The sequence below is a fragment of the Phyllobates terribilis genome, unplaced genomic scaffold (assembly GCF_046119375.1).
Source record: "Phyllobates terribilis strain yellow unplaced genomic scaffold, ASM4611937v1 Scaffold_3__8_contigs__length_932513732, whole genome shotgun sequence".
Lineage (NCBI taxonomy): Eukaryota > Metazoa > Chordata > Amphibia > Anura > Dendrobatidae > Phyllobates > Phyllobates terribilis.
Window position 1 is genome coordinate 424,106,912 of NW_027362763.1, and position 13,416 is coordinate 424,120,327.

At 50.0% G+C, this 13,416-nt stretch overlaps 1 protein-coding gene across 6 annotated transcripts in view; it reads right to left on the bottom strand.

Moving 5' to 3' along the window:
- Nucleotides 1-6,984, bottom strand: part of SYNCRIP (synaptotagmin binding cytoplasmic RNA interacting protein) — a 40,128-nt gene extending 33,144 nt beyond the window's left edge. For 3 of the 6 annotated variants that reach the window (XM_073675667.1, XM_073675666.1, XM_073675665.1), the window contains exons 1-2: nt 6,775-6,984; nt 6,011-6,170 (exon numbers count right to left, since the gene is read on the bottom strand). In XM_073675667.1, coding sequence (XP_073531768.1) covers nt 6,011-6,170; nt 6,775-6,978 — 364 coding nt within the window. In that variant the 5' untranslated portion in view covers nt 6,979-6,984. The remainder of the gene's footprint in view (nt 1-6,010; nt 6,171-6,774) is intronic. The other 3 variants (XM_073675669.1, XM_073675668.1, XM_073675671.1) reach the window with 2 other exon arrangements.
- Between the last annotated feature and the right edge of the window lie 6,432 nt (nt 6,985-13,416).

The following is a 13,416-nucleotide window of genomic DNA, read 5'->3' on the forward strand; positions in this document are numbered from 1 at the left end:
AAAATATAGAGTTTAGGATATATTCACCGTATAAGACTACCCCTTTTCCAACACATACCAAACACCGGTAAAAATTTAAAAAAAACAGATTTGAATTTAACATGGTCCTTTTTTTAATTTAAATTCTTATGACATGCAGGTATATAGCAGGAAAACGGTCACTCATAAACATACTAAAATAGGGGGGACCCCACGTCATTTTTTGGGGGGGTCCCCCATTCTAATAGCTAGTAAAGGCTAGGTATTCAGCTGGGGGCTGATATTAGTAGCCTGGGAAGCTCCGTGGGTATTACCCCCTTCCCAGACTTCAAACATCTGCCCCAGCCGTCTGCTTAACCTCCGCTAGAGACTATAATGATGGGGGATCCCACACCAATTTTCTTTTTAAAAAATCCTTTATTTTAACACTAAATGACAATTGAGGGGTTAATAAAGATGCAGTCCCTAAATTATTATTAATTTTGTAATTAATTTTTCCCAAAAAGGTTGACGTGGGCTTCGCCATATTTTTGTGTCCAGCCAGGTACAGCAGGCAGGAACGGGCTGCCCCCAACCACCAGCTGCCTATTTGTACCTGGCCGGACACAACAATATAGGGAAGCCCTTTTTTTCTTAATTATTTCATGAAATAATTAAAAAAAAAAAAAAGACGTGGGGCTCCGCCCTATTTTTGTGTCCAGCCAGGTACAACTAGGCAGCTGGGGGCTGGAATCTGCAGCGCAGGGAGGCCCAAGCTTTCTGCCCCCCCCCCCCCCTCTGCAAATTGCAGTCCGCAGCCACCCCAGAAAATGGCGCGTTCATAGAAGCGCCATCTTCTGGCGCTGTACCCAACTCATCCAGGGCCCTGGTGCGGTGGCTCACTGGGTAATAAAGGGGTTAGGGCCAGCTTGGCATTATCAGCTGGCCCTAAGCCTGAAATTCATGGGGTCACGCCAATATTAGACATGACCGCCATGAATTTCTAGTAAAGTAATTAAAAAAAACACAACACCCAGAAAAAAGTCCTTTAATTGAAATAAACACACAATTTTTTAATGTTCTAAATTAAACCATACTTACCGTCACGCCCATTCCAGCTGAAGCCAACGATCTCCTGCAATAAAAGTAAAATAATAAAGCAACCTCATCCTTACCTCTCCATGGTTCCCAGGACCGGTCCAGCGCTACTACATCGAGATGACAGGCTGCACCGCAGCAGAACGCTGCCATCCAGCCTGTCATCCCGCAGACACTGAGAAGCGCAGGCATGCTTGTGCTCCTCAGTGTCTGACTGTGACGGCATCCAGATGAGCCGAGATCATGTCCAATGAACTCGGCTCACCTCATGCACGTCACTGACAGCGTGGGAAAATTCTCCTGCTCCCCGCATGCGCAGTAGAAGTTTCCCACGCTGTCAGTGACGGACGTCCAGGAGGTGAGCTGAGTTCATTGTCGGCTCATCTGGATGCCGTCACAGTGAGACACTGAGGAGCGCAAGCATGCCTGCGCTTCTCAGTGTCTGCGGGATGACAGGCTGGATGGCAGCGTTCTGTTGCGGTCCAGCCTGTCATCTCGATGTAGCAGAGCTGGACTCGTCCTCGGAACCATGGAGAGGTAAGGATGAGGTTGCTTTATTATTTTTCTTTTATTGCAGGAGATCGTTGGCTTCAGCTGGAATGGGCGTGATGGTAAGTATGGTTTAATTTAGAACAATAAAGAATTGTGTGTTTATTTCAATTAAAGGACTTTATTCTGGGTGTTTGTGTTTTCTTTTAACTTTGACTATGGGGTTAGTAATGGGGGTGTCTTATAGACGCCTCTCCATTACTAACCTGGGCTTGATGTCAGCTGGCATTATAAGCTGACATCAACCCCAGCCCTATTACCCCACTGCCACCGCTACAGGGCAGTGGGAAGAGCGAGGCTAAGTGCCAGAATTGGCGCATTCTATGGATGCGCCATTTCTGGGGCGGCTGACGGCTGGTGTTTCTAGCCTGGGAGGGGGCCAATATTCATGGCTCCCTTCCTGGGCTATTAATATCAGCCTCCAGCTGTCTGCCTAGCCTTTGCTAGCTATTAAAATAGGGGGGACCCCACGTCATTTTTTGGGGGGGTCCCCCATTTTAATAGCTAGTAAAGGCTAGGTATTCAGCTGGGGGCTGATATTAGTAGCCTGGGGAGCTCCGTGGGTATTACCCCCTTCCCAGGCTTCAAACATCTGCCCCAGCCGTCTGCTTAACCTCCGCTAGAGACTAAAATTAAGGGGAACCCCACGCCAACTTTTTTTTAAATAAATCCGTTATTTTAACACTAGATGACAAGTACAGTAACCAACACTGTCACTGTACTTATTATATATGTGACTGACATGTTTCTATCTATCTAATCTATGTGTGATGCTCTATTCTTTCTATTCTACATTGTCGGGTGCCGGCTTATGCCGCTGCTGAATTGCCGGCTTTTCATATATTGTCACAGAAGCGATGCGAACTTCCCTGCTCCGGACACAGCGCAGCGCTTCTGTGACAAGTGAAAGCTGTCGGCACAGAAGCCCTGCGCTGTGTCCGGAGCTGGGAATACGCAGCGATGTGTCAGTTTCAGCACAGAAGCGCTGACTGTCTGGACCTACCGCCGCCGTATTTTAACTCCCTCCACCTTATATTAACTCCGACATGGCAGGGATACGGCCACGGCAGCTTATTAACACCCCCAGAGTATCCCCGCATGTCAATTTCTGAAAGTTCAAAAGCATTACCGGCGTATAAGACGACCCCAGACTAGACAGAAGATTTTTCAGTCTTCAAAAGTCGTCTTATACGCCGGAATATACGGTATATTAGATAGAGATAGATAGATAGATATATATATATATTATCTATCTATCTATATCACCCCCTAATTCTTATGGAAAAAAAAATATGACAGCACATCCAGCATTGAACTACTGCACAAAGTTTACTATATTATATTTCAGGAGTTGGGCCATTTCATGCCAACTCCAACGAGATGGACACAGACTGCACAGCCCTGCTTAACAGTATGTGATGCTTTTTTTAGTTGAAAACCTGAGAATACACTACAGGATTTTTCAGTGATAATACTGGTATTTAGGAGTGGAGACATCACAAATGATGGATACTCAATTCAACCTGCAAACATAACATCCAGTGTTAAAATACTATTACAACTGCCCATAGTCAACTACCTGGCTTCTATAATAATTGTCTATAGATATCTATTATTCTAGAATAACTTGATAGATATTTGTCAATGCATCCTACAACTACATGCTTAAGGGAAAAGCTTGACTGTCCCCAACCTGAAAACACTAAAGGGTGTCGTTCCACAATCTCATGTTGGGACTCCCACCAATAACCAGAAAGTACAGCCCATTGCCATCTCCATCAGTCCCACTTAATGAACAACATGGCAGAGTGCACTCATGATGACTACTACATTCAAATGGAGGGCACAGGAGCCCTATTGCATTGATGGACGTGCCAGTGATAGGACACCGTTCAGACACTTATGGTTTGTTCATACACTGTTTATTTTCCCCATGGAAAAACTCAGCTGTTTACAGTACCAGCAAAGTGAATGAGATTTCTGAAATATCATGCTGCATATTTTTCCATGCAAATTTGAACCAAAGCGTTTTTACCAGGTCTGTCAATTCTTTCAGTTTTTCACCCATGCAAAATGAACTGGGGAGAAAAAAAACAAGTAAAACCGCACACAAAAATGCACATATTATATGCATTGTTTTTCCTGCTAACACTTTCCTCCAGAAAGTTCAGCAAATATTCAATGCATGCACATAGTCTTAGGTTATGAGTTACAGAACAAGCACTAAGGACCCCCACCCCGAAAATGGAGCTAAACACACTGTGTGTATTGGGGCACCCGAATTAGCCATGCTAAATTTCAACACCCGCCTCTTGTTTTCCAGGGAGACTATTTGCTGCAAGAGATGGCCTATAGGATCTTCCTCCACTCTGCCCATTCAGATCACACAAAAAGTCAAAATGTGCATGAGTACGGGGAGGGTCCAGAGGGAGACCTGTCACATGAATTTCCACCAACAATTATTGAAGATGTATGGGCATAAACCTGCCAAACCCCCAATTTTCTAGGGTATAAGCAAGCTAATAAGTTGTAACAACTCGTAATAAATTGTCAGGAAGCTTCTTAGAACAGTCCTCTATTAAAATAGCATGAATACTCAATGAAGCCAAATGTGTATTTCCTGATTAGCATATGTAATATGATTTACTAAGATGAACTTAATAATGCATCTGTGGGGGAAAAAAAATCCCTTTAAGAATCACATCAGGAACACATGCACACAGGCCACATGTCATGGGCTGCAGGAGGTTATCAATTCAGTCAACACTAATAGAGCATCTGTACTACAGAAATGGAGCATAAGGGTATTGAATCAGAACACAAACCGTGGCTGACTTAGCAACTGAGCCATCTATACCTCTTCTAGTAATTCTGAACAGCGTCAATGTGACAGAAATTTAGAAATTACTAAACTGGTGTCATAGAAGAGAAAAGACTGAATGACTGGTCCATACTGACACATGAAGGTCCCATCACTGAAAGATAAGGAGTTAAGTGACTGGCACACACCGCCCTTTTATTTACAGGAGAAGGAGGGTGCAAGTCATCTAGTTTAAAAATGAAACCACAACGTTTTCTGATGTACAGGCTCTATTTTATTTTTATGACACCTTAAAGAAGCGATCTCATTAAAATGTTCATGGGCTAAACCTTTGTGAATGTATAATTAGGATAAGTGCATTAATATACTCACCGCTCGCAGTGTTTCCCAATTTCCAGTGCCGCTCTGGTCCTCTTCTGTGTCACGAGACGACTATTCCAACTCTTCGGATCACACTGAGGTCTCTGTGTGAGCCGGAAGTTATCATTACAATGCAAGTCTATATGGAGGCTCGTTCTGATAGACTTACATTGGAACATCGACTTCCGGATTACACATAGGCCCCAGTGTGATCCGAAGAGTTGGAATAGTCGTCCCGTGAGCCAGAAGAGGACCAGAGTGGCACTAGAAACCAGGGAAGACAACGATCAGCGAGTATATTAATACACTTAGACCACACACGTGTTTAGCCTACAAAATTATATATATATATATATATATATATATATATATATATATATATATATATATATATATATATATATATATATATATATATATATATATATATATATATATATATATAGCACAATGTGTTAAGCTGAGTCAATGGTTTTGCAGCACAATTACTAACCCACTTACACAAAAGATAAGTGTCTGGTTGCTGGGACCCCCACATTGCAAGTTTGAATGGAGCAGCAACTGCATGAGTACTCTGCTTCTTTATTCATGGTCTATGGGAGTGATGAAGATGGCCAGGTGCTGTACAACTATCTCAGTCAGTCCCTTAGAAGATGAATGCAGGGGTACAGCTCAGGTGTGATCACGGAATATAGGACCCCCTGTTCTTATGATGAGAGGCTCCCTTAGATCAGATACTAGTGAGTAGGTGGGAATGTTAAAACCTTCAAATTATTCAGGTTATCACTCATTTTCTCATCAGGTGGTGGGCGGCACTGATGACATCTCTTCTGCACACATCTGCCAGGCCATATGCACCTACCCTTGTATTAACTGGACCTGTGCATGATACTGGCCGAGCGTGCACACACCCTGGCAGGTCTGTGCAGACACCATGTCATCAGCGGCGCTTTTATCCCAATGTAAAGTGAGCCATGCTGGACACCTCTTCTAAATCTGATGTGCTAACCCCTTCACTGGCGGAGATTCTGTCATACACTGCAGGGCAACGCACTGAAGACACCTCAAGCACTGAAGGGGTTAAAGGAGGGGTGGGCCGGGACACCAACATTATATCTGCAGCTCCCATGTCTTGGAAACCACAAAAAGTTGCTAATTTAGACAAAATTCAATGAAGAAAATAAAGCCAAAATAGAAGCCCCTTTTGGAAGAGCTAAGTCTTACCTGAAATGTAAATTTCATCTAGTTTTTCAGCAACTTTCTGTGGTAAACCAGCATCAAGCAAAGTCTGCAAATGCTCTGATTGGGCTACTGCAGCATAAATATCCATGGACTCTTCTGTACCATTCCCATTAACATGTTCAGCGGCCATATCTCCAGATATCTGTACAAATGCAATAATCAGGGTCATTAATGGCGACCAGTTCTGCATGCATAAGAGGGCACATTCACTTTCAGGGCCTCTACGGAGCTGGGAACTTTCTGCAGGAGCTTGTCACAGAGCTGGCCATCACCCTGGCACCGGGACTGGCGTGGATTCCCGCCCGCACAGCTCCCTGTCCGCACACACAGGGAACAAAGCGCCTGGCCCTACTCCCCACCCACAGGACGGCACTAGGCCCGGCCCGGAGCCTGCAGCAACCACGTGCTCGGCTCCTCCGGCGGCAGGCCGCGCACACAATGCCAGCACACCGGGCTCCGCTGCCACATGTGGAGCCAGACAATAGGTCCTCCCAGGCCTAGTGACAGCATGGAGGCTCCACTCTGCACAGTCTGCTGAGGGGGAGGCAGCACTGCTGCATGACCCGCCATGCTGGCCACATGCTGCACACCGCCATAACTATAGGAGGGCGCAGGACATAATGCAAACCCGCGTCCTCCTCCCACCCGCCGCCAACGTGCTCCTGCTGGAATCCATTTTCCAGAGTTGCCGGCTCCGGCCGCAAAACGAGCATGACAGGGAAGTGTCTGCAGCCCTGGCAGCTTACCTGTCCCGATCCGGGCGGGTGCTGGCTGTGTCCGGGCTGCCTATGCTGTTTGTGGGGGTCAGGGTGTCGGACGAGCGCGCCCCTCGCGTGGTTGCAGCAGCTCCTTGTCCGGTGGAGTGTGGCTGTTGTAAAATGGCGGCCGAGAGAGCCGAGCTCACGCCGCTGGCAGCCAGTCCCACCCCTCCATCGTGCCTGCGCACTCATGACGAGACCGCGCGTTGCTGCCTGCCATTCATCTCCGGGGTTTCACGAGCTACCCCTGCCTGCTTCACGGGTCCTCCTATACCGGGGAGTGGCCGTGAGGTAACCCTGCGAACCCGGGCAGGAAACCCCGGTGATGCGGCTTCTGCTTCACGAGATGGGCGCGTACGGTCTGTGACAGCTGTGCAATACTATTCCTCTTCACTGTCATTCCCTCATTGCTGTTCCTGTGGAAAGTTCTTAGGATTTTATTATTTTTTTTAAAAGCTTGTACATATAAGTGAGGTGTAGCTGAGGCAGGCTCCTGGTGATGAGTGAGGTGTAGCTGAGGCAGCCTCCTGGTGATAAGTGAGGTGTAGCTGAGGCAGGCTCCTGGTGATAAGTGAGGTGTAGCTGAGGCAGCCTCCTGGTGATGAGTGAGGTGTAGCTGAGGCAGCCTCCTGGTGATGAGTGAGGTGTAGCTGAGGCAGCCTCCTGGTGATGAGTGAGGTGTAGCTGAGGCAGCCTCCTGGTGATGAGTGAGGTGTAGACGGGGGCAGCCTCCTGGTGATGAGTGGGGTGTAGCTGAGGCAGCCTCCTGGTGATGAGTGAGGTGTAGACGGGGGCAGCCTCCTGGTGATGAGTGGGGTGTAGCTGAGGCAGGTTCCTGGTGATGAGTGGGGTGTAGCTGAGGCAGCCTCCTGGTGATGAGTGAGGTGTAGCTGAGGCAGGCTCCTGGTGATGAGTGAGGTGTAGCTGAGGCAGGCTCCTGGTGATGAGTGAGGTGTAGCTGAGGCAGCCTCCTGGTGATGAGTGAGGTGTAGCTGAGGCAGCCTCCTGGTGATGAGTGAGGTGTAGCTGAGGAAGCCTCCTGGTGATGAGTGAGGTGTAGCTGAGGCAGCCTCCTGGTGATGAGTGAGGTGTAGCTGAGGCAGCCTCCTGGTGATGAGTGAGGTGTAGCTGAGGCAGCCTCCTGGTGATGAGTGAGGTGTAGCTGAGGCAGCCTCCTGGTGATGAGTGAGGTGTAGCTGAGGCAGCCTCCTGGTGATGAGTGAGGTGTAGCTGAGGCAGCCTCCTGGTGATGAGTGAGGTGTAGCTGAGGCAGCCTCCTGGTGATGAGTGAGGTGTAGCTGAGGCAGCCTCCTGGTGATGAGTGAGGTGTAGCTGAGGCAGCCTCCTGGTGATGAGTGAGGTGTAGCTGAGGCAGCCTCCTGGTGATGAGTGAGGTGTAGCTGAGGCAGCCTCCTGGTGATGAGTGAGGTGTAGCTGAGGCAGCCTCCTGGTGATGAGTGAGGTGTAGCTGAGGCAGCCTCCTGGTGATGAGTGAGGTGTAGCTGAGGCAGCCTCCTGGTGATGAGTGAGGTGTAGCTGAGGCAGCCTCCTGGTGATGAGTGAGGTGTAGCTGAGGCAGCCTCCTGGTGATGAGTGAGGCGTAGCTGAGGCAGCCTCCTGGTGATGAGTGAGGCGTAGCTGAGGCAGCCTCCTGGTGATGAGTGAGGCGTAGCTGAGGCAGCCTCCTGGTGATGAGTGAGGCGTAGCTGAGGCAGCCTCCTGGTGGGGAGTGAGGCGTAGCTGAGGCAGCCTCCTGGTGGGGAGTGAGGCGTAGCTGAGGCAGCCTCCTGGTGGGGAGTGAGGCGTAGCTGAGGCAGCCTCCTGGTGGGGAGTGAGGCGTAGCTGAGGCAGCCTCCTGGTGGGGAGTGAGGCGTAGCTGAGGCAGCCTCCTGGTGGGGAGTGAGGCGTAGCTGAGGCAGCCTCCTGGTGGGGAGTGAGGCGTAGCTGAGGCAGCCTCCTGGTGGGGAGTGAGGCGTAGCTGAGGCAGCCTCCTGGTGGGGAGTGAGGCGTAGCTGAGGCAGCCTCCTGGTGGGGAGTGAGGCGTAGCTGAGGCAGCCTCCTGGTGGGGAGTGAGGCGTAGCTGAGGCAGCCTCCTGGTGGGGAGTGAGGCGTAGCTGAGGCAGCCTCCTGGTGGGGAGTGAGGCGTAGCTGAGGCAGCCTCCTGGTGGGGAGTGAGGCGTAGCTGAGGCAGCCTCCTGGTGGGGAGTGAGGCGTAGCTGAGGCAGCCTCCTGGTGGGGAGTGAGGCGTAGCTGAGGCAGCCTCCTGGTGGGGAGTGAGGCGTAGCTGAGGCAGCCTCCTGGTGGGGAGTGAGGCGTAGCTGAGGCAGCCTCCTGGTGGGGAGTGAGGCGTAGCTGAGGCAGCCTCCTGGTGGGGAGTGAGGCGTAGCTGAGGCAGCCTCCTGGTGGGGAGTGAGGCGTAGCTGAGGCAGCCTCCTGGTGGGGAGTGAGGCGTAGCTGAGGCAGCCTCCTGGTGGGGAGTGAGGCGTAGCTGAGGCAGCCTCCTGGTGGGGAGTGAGGCGTAGCTGAGGCAGCCTCCTGGTGGGGAGTGAGGCGTAGCTGAGGCAGCCTCCTGGTGGGGAGTGAGGCGTAGCTGAGGCAGCCTCCTGGTGGGGAGTGAGGCGTAGCTGAGGCAGCCTCCTGGTGGGGAGTGAGGCGTAGCTGAGGCAGCCTCCTGGTGGGGAGTGAGGCGTAGCTGAGGCAGCCTCCTGGTGGGGAGTGAGGCGTAGCTGAGGCAGCCTCCTGGTGATGAGTGAGGCGTAGCTGAGGCAGCCTCCTGGTGATGAGTGAGGCGTAGCTGAGGCAGCCTCCTGGTGATGAGTGAGGCGTAGCTGAGGCAGCCTCCTGGTGATGAGTGAGGCGTAGCTGAGGCAGCCTCCTGGTGATGAGTGAGGCGTAGCTGAGGCAGGCTCCTGGTGATGAGTGAGGCGTAGCTGAGGCAGGCTCCTGGTGATGAGTGAGGCGTAGCTGAGGCAGCCTCCTGGTGATGAGTGAGGCGTAGCTGAGGCAGGCGCCTTGTGATGAGTGAGGCGTAGCTGAGGCAGCCTCCTGGTGATGAGTGAGGCGTAGCTGAGGCAGCCTCCTGGTGATGAGTGAGGCGTAGCTGAGGCAGCCTCCTGGTGATGAGTGAGGCGTAGCTGAGGCAGCCTCCTGGTGATGAGTGAGGCGTAGCTGAGGCAGCCTCCTGGTGATGAGTGAGGCGTAGCTGAGGCAGCCTCCTGGTGATGAGTGAGGCGTAGCTGAGGCAGCCTCCTGGTGATGAGTGAGGCGTAGCTGAGGCAGCCTCCTGGTGATGAGTGAGGCGTAGCTGAGGCAGCCTCCTGGTGATGAGTGAGGCGTAGCTGAGGCAGCCTCCTGGTGATGAGTGAGGCGTAGCTGAGGCAGCCTCCTGGTGATGAGTGAGGCGTAGCTGAGGCAGCCTCCTGGTGATGAGTGAGGCGTAGCTGAGGCAGCCTCCTGGTGATGAGTGAGGCGTAGCTGAGGCAGCCTCCTGGTGATGAGTGAGGCGTAGCTGAGGCAGCCTCCTGGTGATAAGTGAGGTGTAGTTTCTCTGAGGCAAGCTCCTTGTTATACAGTGCTGGCCAAAAGTATTGGCACCCCTGCAATTCTGTCAGATAATACTCAGTCTCTTCCTGAAAATGATTGCAATCACAAATTCTTTGGTATTATTTTCTTCATTTAATTTGCTTGCAAGGAAAAAACACAAAAGAGAATGAAGCGAAAATCAAATCATTGATCATTTCACACAAAACTCCAAAAAAGGGCTGGACAAAAGTATTGGCACCTTCAGCCTAATACTTGGTTGCACAACCTTTAGCCAAAATAACTGCGAACAACCGCTTCCGGTAACCATCAATGAGTTTCTTACAATGCTCTGCTGGAATTGTAGACCATTCTTTTTTGGCAAACTGCTCCAGGTCCCTGATATTTGAAGGGTGCCTTCTCCAAACTGCCATTTTGAGATTTCTCCACAGGTGTTCTATGGGATTTAGGTCTGGACTCATTGCTGGCCACCTTAGAAGTCTCCAGTGCTTTCTCTCAAACCATTTTATAGTGCTATTGGAAGTGTGTTTTGGGTCATTGTCCTTCTGGAAGGCCCATGACCTCTGAGGGAGACCCAGCTTTCTCACACTGGGCCCTACATTATGCTGCAAAATTTGTTGGTAGTCTGCAGACTTCATAATGCCATGCTCACGGTCAAGCAGTCCAGTGCCAGAGGCAGCAAAGCAACCCCAAAACATCAGGGAACCTCTGCCATGTTTGACTGTATGGACCGTGTTCTTTTCTTTGCCTCTTTTTTTTTTCCTGTACACTCTATGTTGATGCTTTTTCCCAAAAAGCTCTACTTTTGTCTCGTCTGACCAGAGAACATTCTTCCAAAACGTTTTAGGCTTTCTCAGGTAAGTTTTGGCAAACTCCAGCCTGGCTTTTTTATGTCTCGGGGTAAGAAGTGGGGTCATCCTGGGTATCCTACCATACAGTCCCTTTTCATTCAGACGTCGACGAATAGTACGGGTTGACACTGTTGTACCCCGTACTGCAGGGCAGCTTGAACTTGTTTGGATGTTAGTCGAGGTTCTTTATCCACCATCTGCACAATCTTGCGTTGAAATCTCTCGTCAATTTTTCTTTTCCATCCACATCTAGGGAGGTTAGCCACAGTGCCATGGGCTTTAAACTTCTTGATGACACTGCGCATGGAAGACACAGGAACATTCAGGTCTTTGGAGATGGACTTGTAGCCTTGAGATTGCTCATGCTTCCTCACAATTTGGTTTCTCAAGTCCTCAGACAGTTCTTTGGTCTTCATTCTTTTCTCCATGCTCAATGTGGTACACACAAGGACACAGGACAGAGGTTGAGTCAACTTGAATCCATGTTAACTGGCTGCAAGTGTGATTTAGTTATTGCCAACACCTGTTAGGTGCCACAGGTAAGTTACAGGTGCTGTTAATTACACGAATTAGAGAAGCATCACATGATTTTTCAAAGGGTGCCAATACTTTTGTCCACCCCCTTTTTTAGGTTTGATGTGGAATTATATCCAATTTGGCTTTAGGACAATTCTTTTTGTGTTTTTTTTTTCATTGAAGACAAATTAAATGAAGAGAATAATACCAAAGAATTTGTGATTGCAATCATTTTCAGAAAGAAACTGAGTAATATCTGACAGAATTGCAGGGGTGCCAATACTTTTGGCCAGCACTGTAAGTGAGTTGTACCTGAGGCAGGCTCCTAGTGATAAGTGAGGTGTAGGTGTAGCTGAGGCAGGCTCCTGGTGATAAGTGGGGTGTAGCTGAGTCAGGCTCCTGGTGATAAGTGAGCTGTAGCTGAGTCAGGTTCCTGGTGATAAGTGAGCTGTAGCTGAGTCAGGCTCCTGGTGATAAGTGAGCTGTAGCTGAGTCAGGCTCCTGGTGATAAGTGAAGTTTATCTGAGGCAGGCGCCTGGTGATAAGTGAGGTGTAGCTGAGGCAGGCGCCTGATGATAAGTGAGGTGTAGCTGAGGCAGTCTCATGGTGATAAGTGAGGTGTAGCTTCTCTGAGGCAAGCTCCTTGTTATAATTGAGTTGTAGCTGAGGCAGGCTCCTAGTGATAAGTGAGGTGTATCTGAGGCAAGCTCCTGGTAATAAGTGAGTTGTAGCTGAGGCAGGTTCCTGGTGATTAGTGAGGTGTAGCTGAGGCAGTCTCCTGGTGATGAGTGAGGTGTAGCTGAGGCAGGCTCCTGGTGATAAGTGAGGTGTAGCTTCTCTGAGGCAGGCTCCTGGTGATAAGTGAGGTGTAGCTGAGGCAGGCTCCTGGTGATAAGTGGGGTGTAGCTGAGTCAGGCTCCTGGTGATAAGTGAGCTGTAGCTGAGTCAGGCTCCTGGTGATAAGTGAGCTGTAGCTGAGTCAGGCTCCTGGTGATAAGTGAGCTGTAGCTGAGTCAGGCTCCTGGTGATAAGTGAGCTGTAGCTGAGTCAGGCTCCTGGTGATAAGTGAGCTGTAGCTGAGTCAGGCTCCTGGTGATAAGTGAGCTGTAGCTGAGTCAGGCTCCTGGTGATAAGTGAGGTTTATCTGAGTCAGGCTCCTGGTGATAAGTGAGGTTTATCTGAGTCAGGCTCCTGGTGATAAGTGAGGTTTATCTGAGGCAGGCTCCTGGTGATAAGTGAGGCGTAGCTGAGGCAGGCGCCTGGTGTTAAGTGAGGTGTAGCTGAGGCAGGCGCCTGATGATAAGTGAGGTGTAGCTGAGGCAGTCTCATGGTGATAAGTGAGGTATAGCTTCTCTGAGGCAAGCTCCTTGTTATAATTGAGTTGTAGCTGAGGCAGGCTCCTGGTAATAAGTGAGGTGTAGCTGAGGCAGGCTACTGGTGTTAAGTGAGTTGTAGCTGAGGCAGGTTCCTGGTGATTAGTGAGGTGTAGCTGAGGCAGGTTCCTGGTGATTAGTGAGGTGTAGTCTCCTGGTGATTAGTGAGGTGTAGCTGAGGCAGTCTCCTGGTGATGAGTGAGGTGTAGCTGAGGCAGGCTCCTGGTGATAAGTGAGGTGTAGCTTCTCTGAGGCAGGCTCCTGGTGATAAGTGAGGTGTAGCTGAGGCATGCTCCTGGTGATAAGTGAGTTGTAGCTGAGGCAGGCTCCTGCTGATAAGTGAGGTGTAT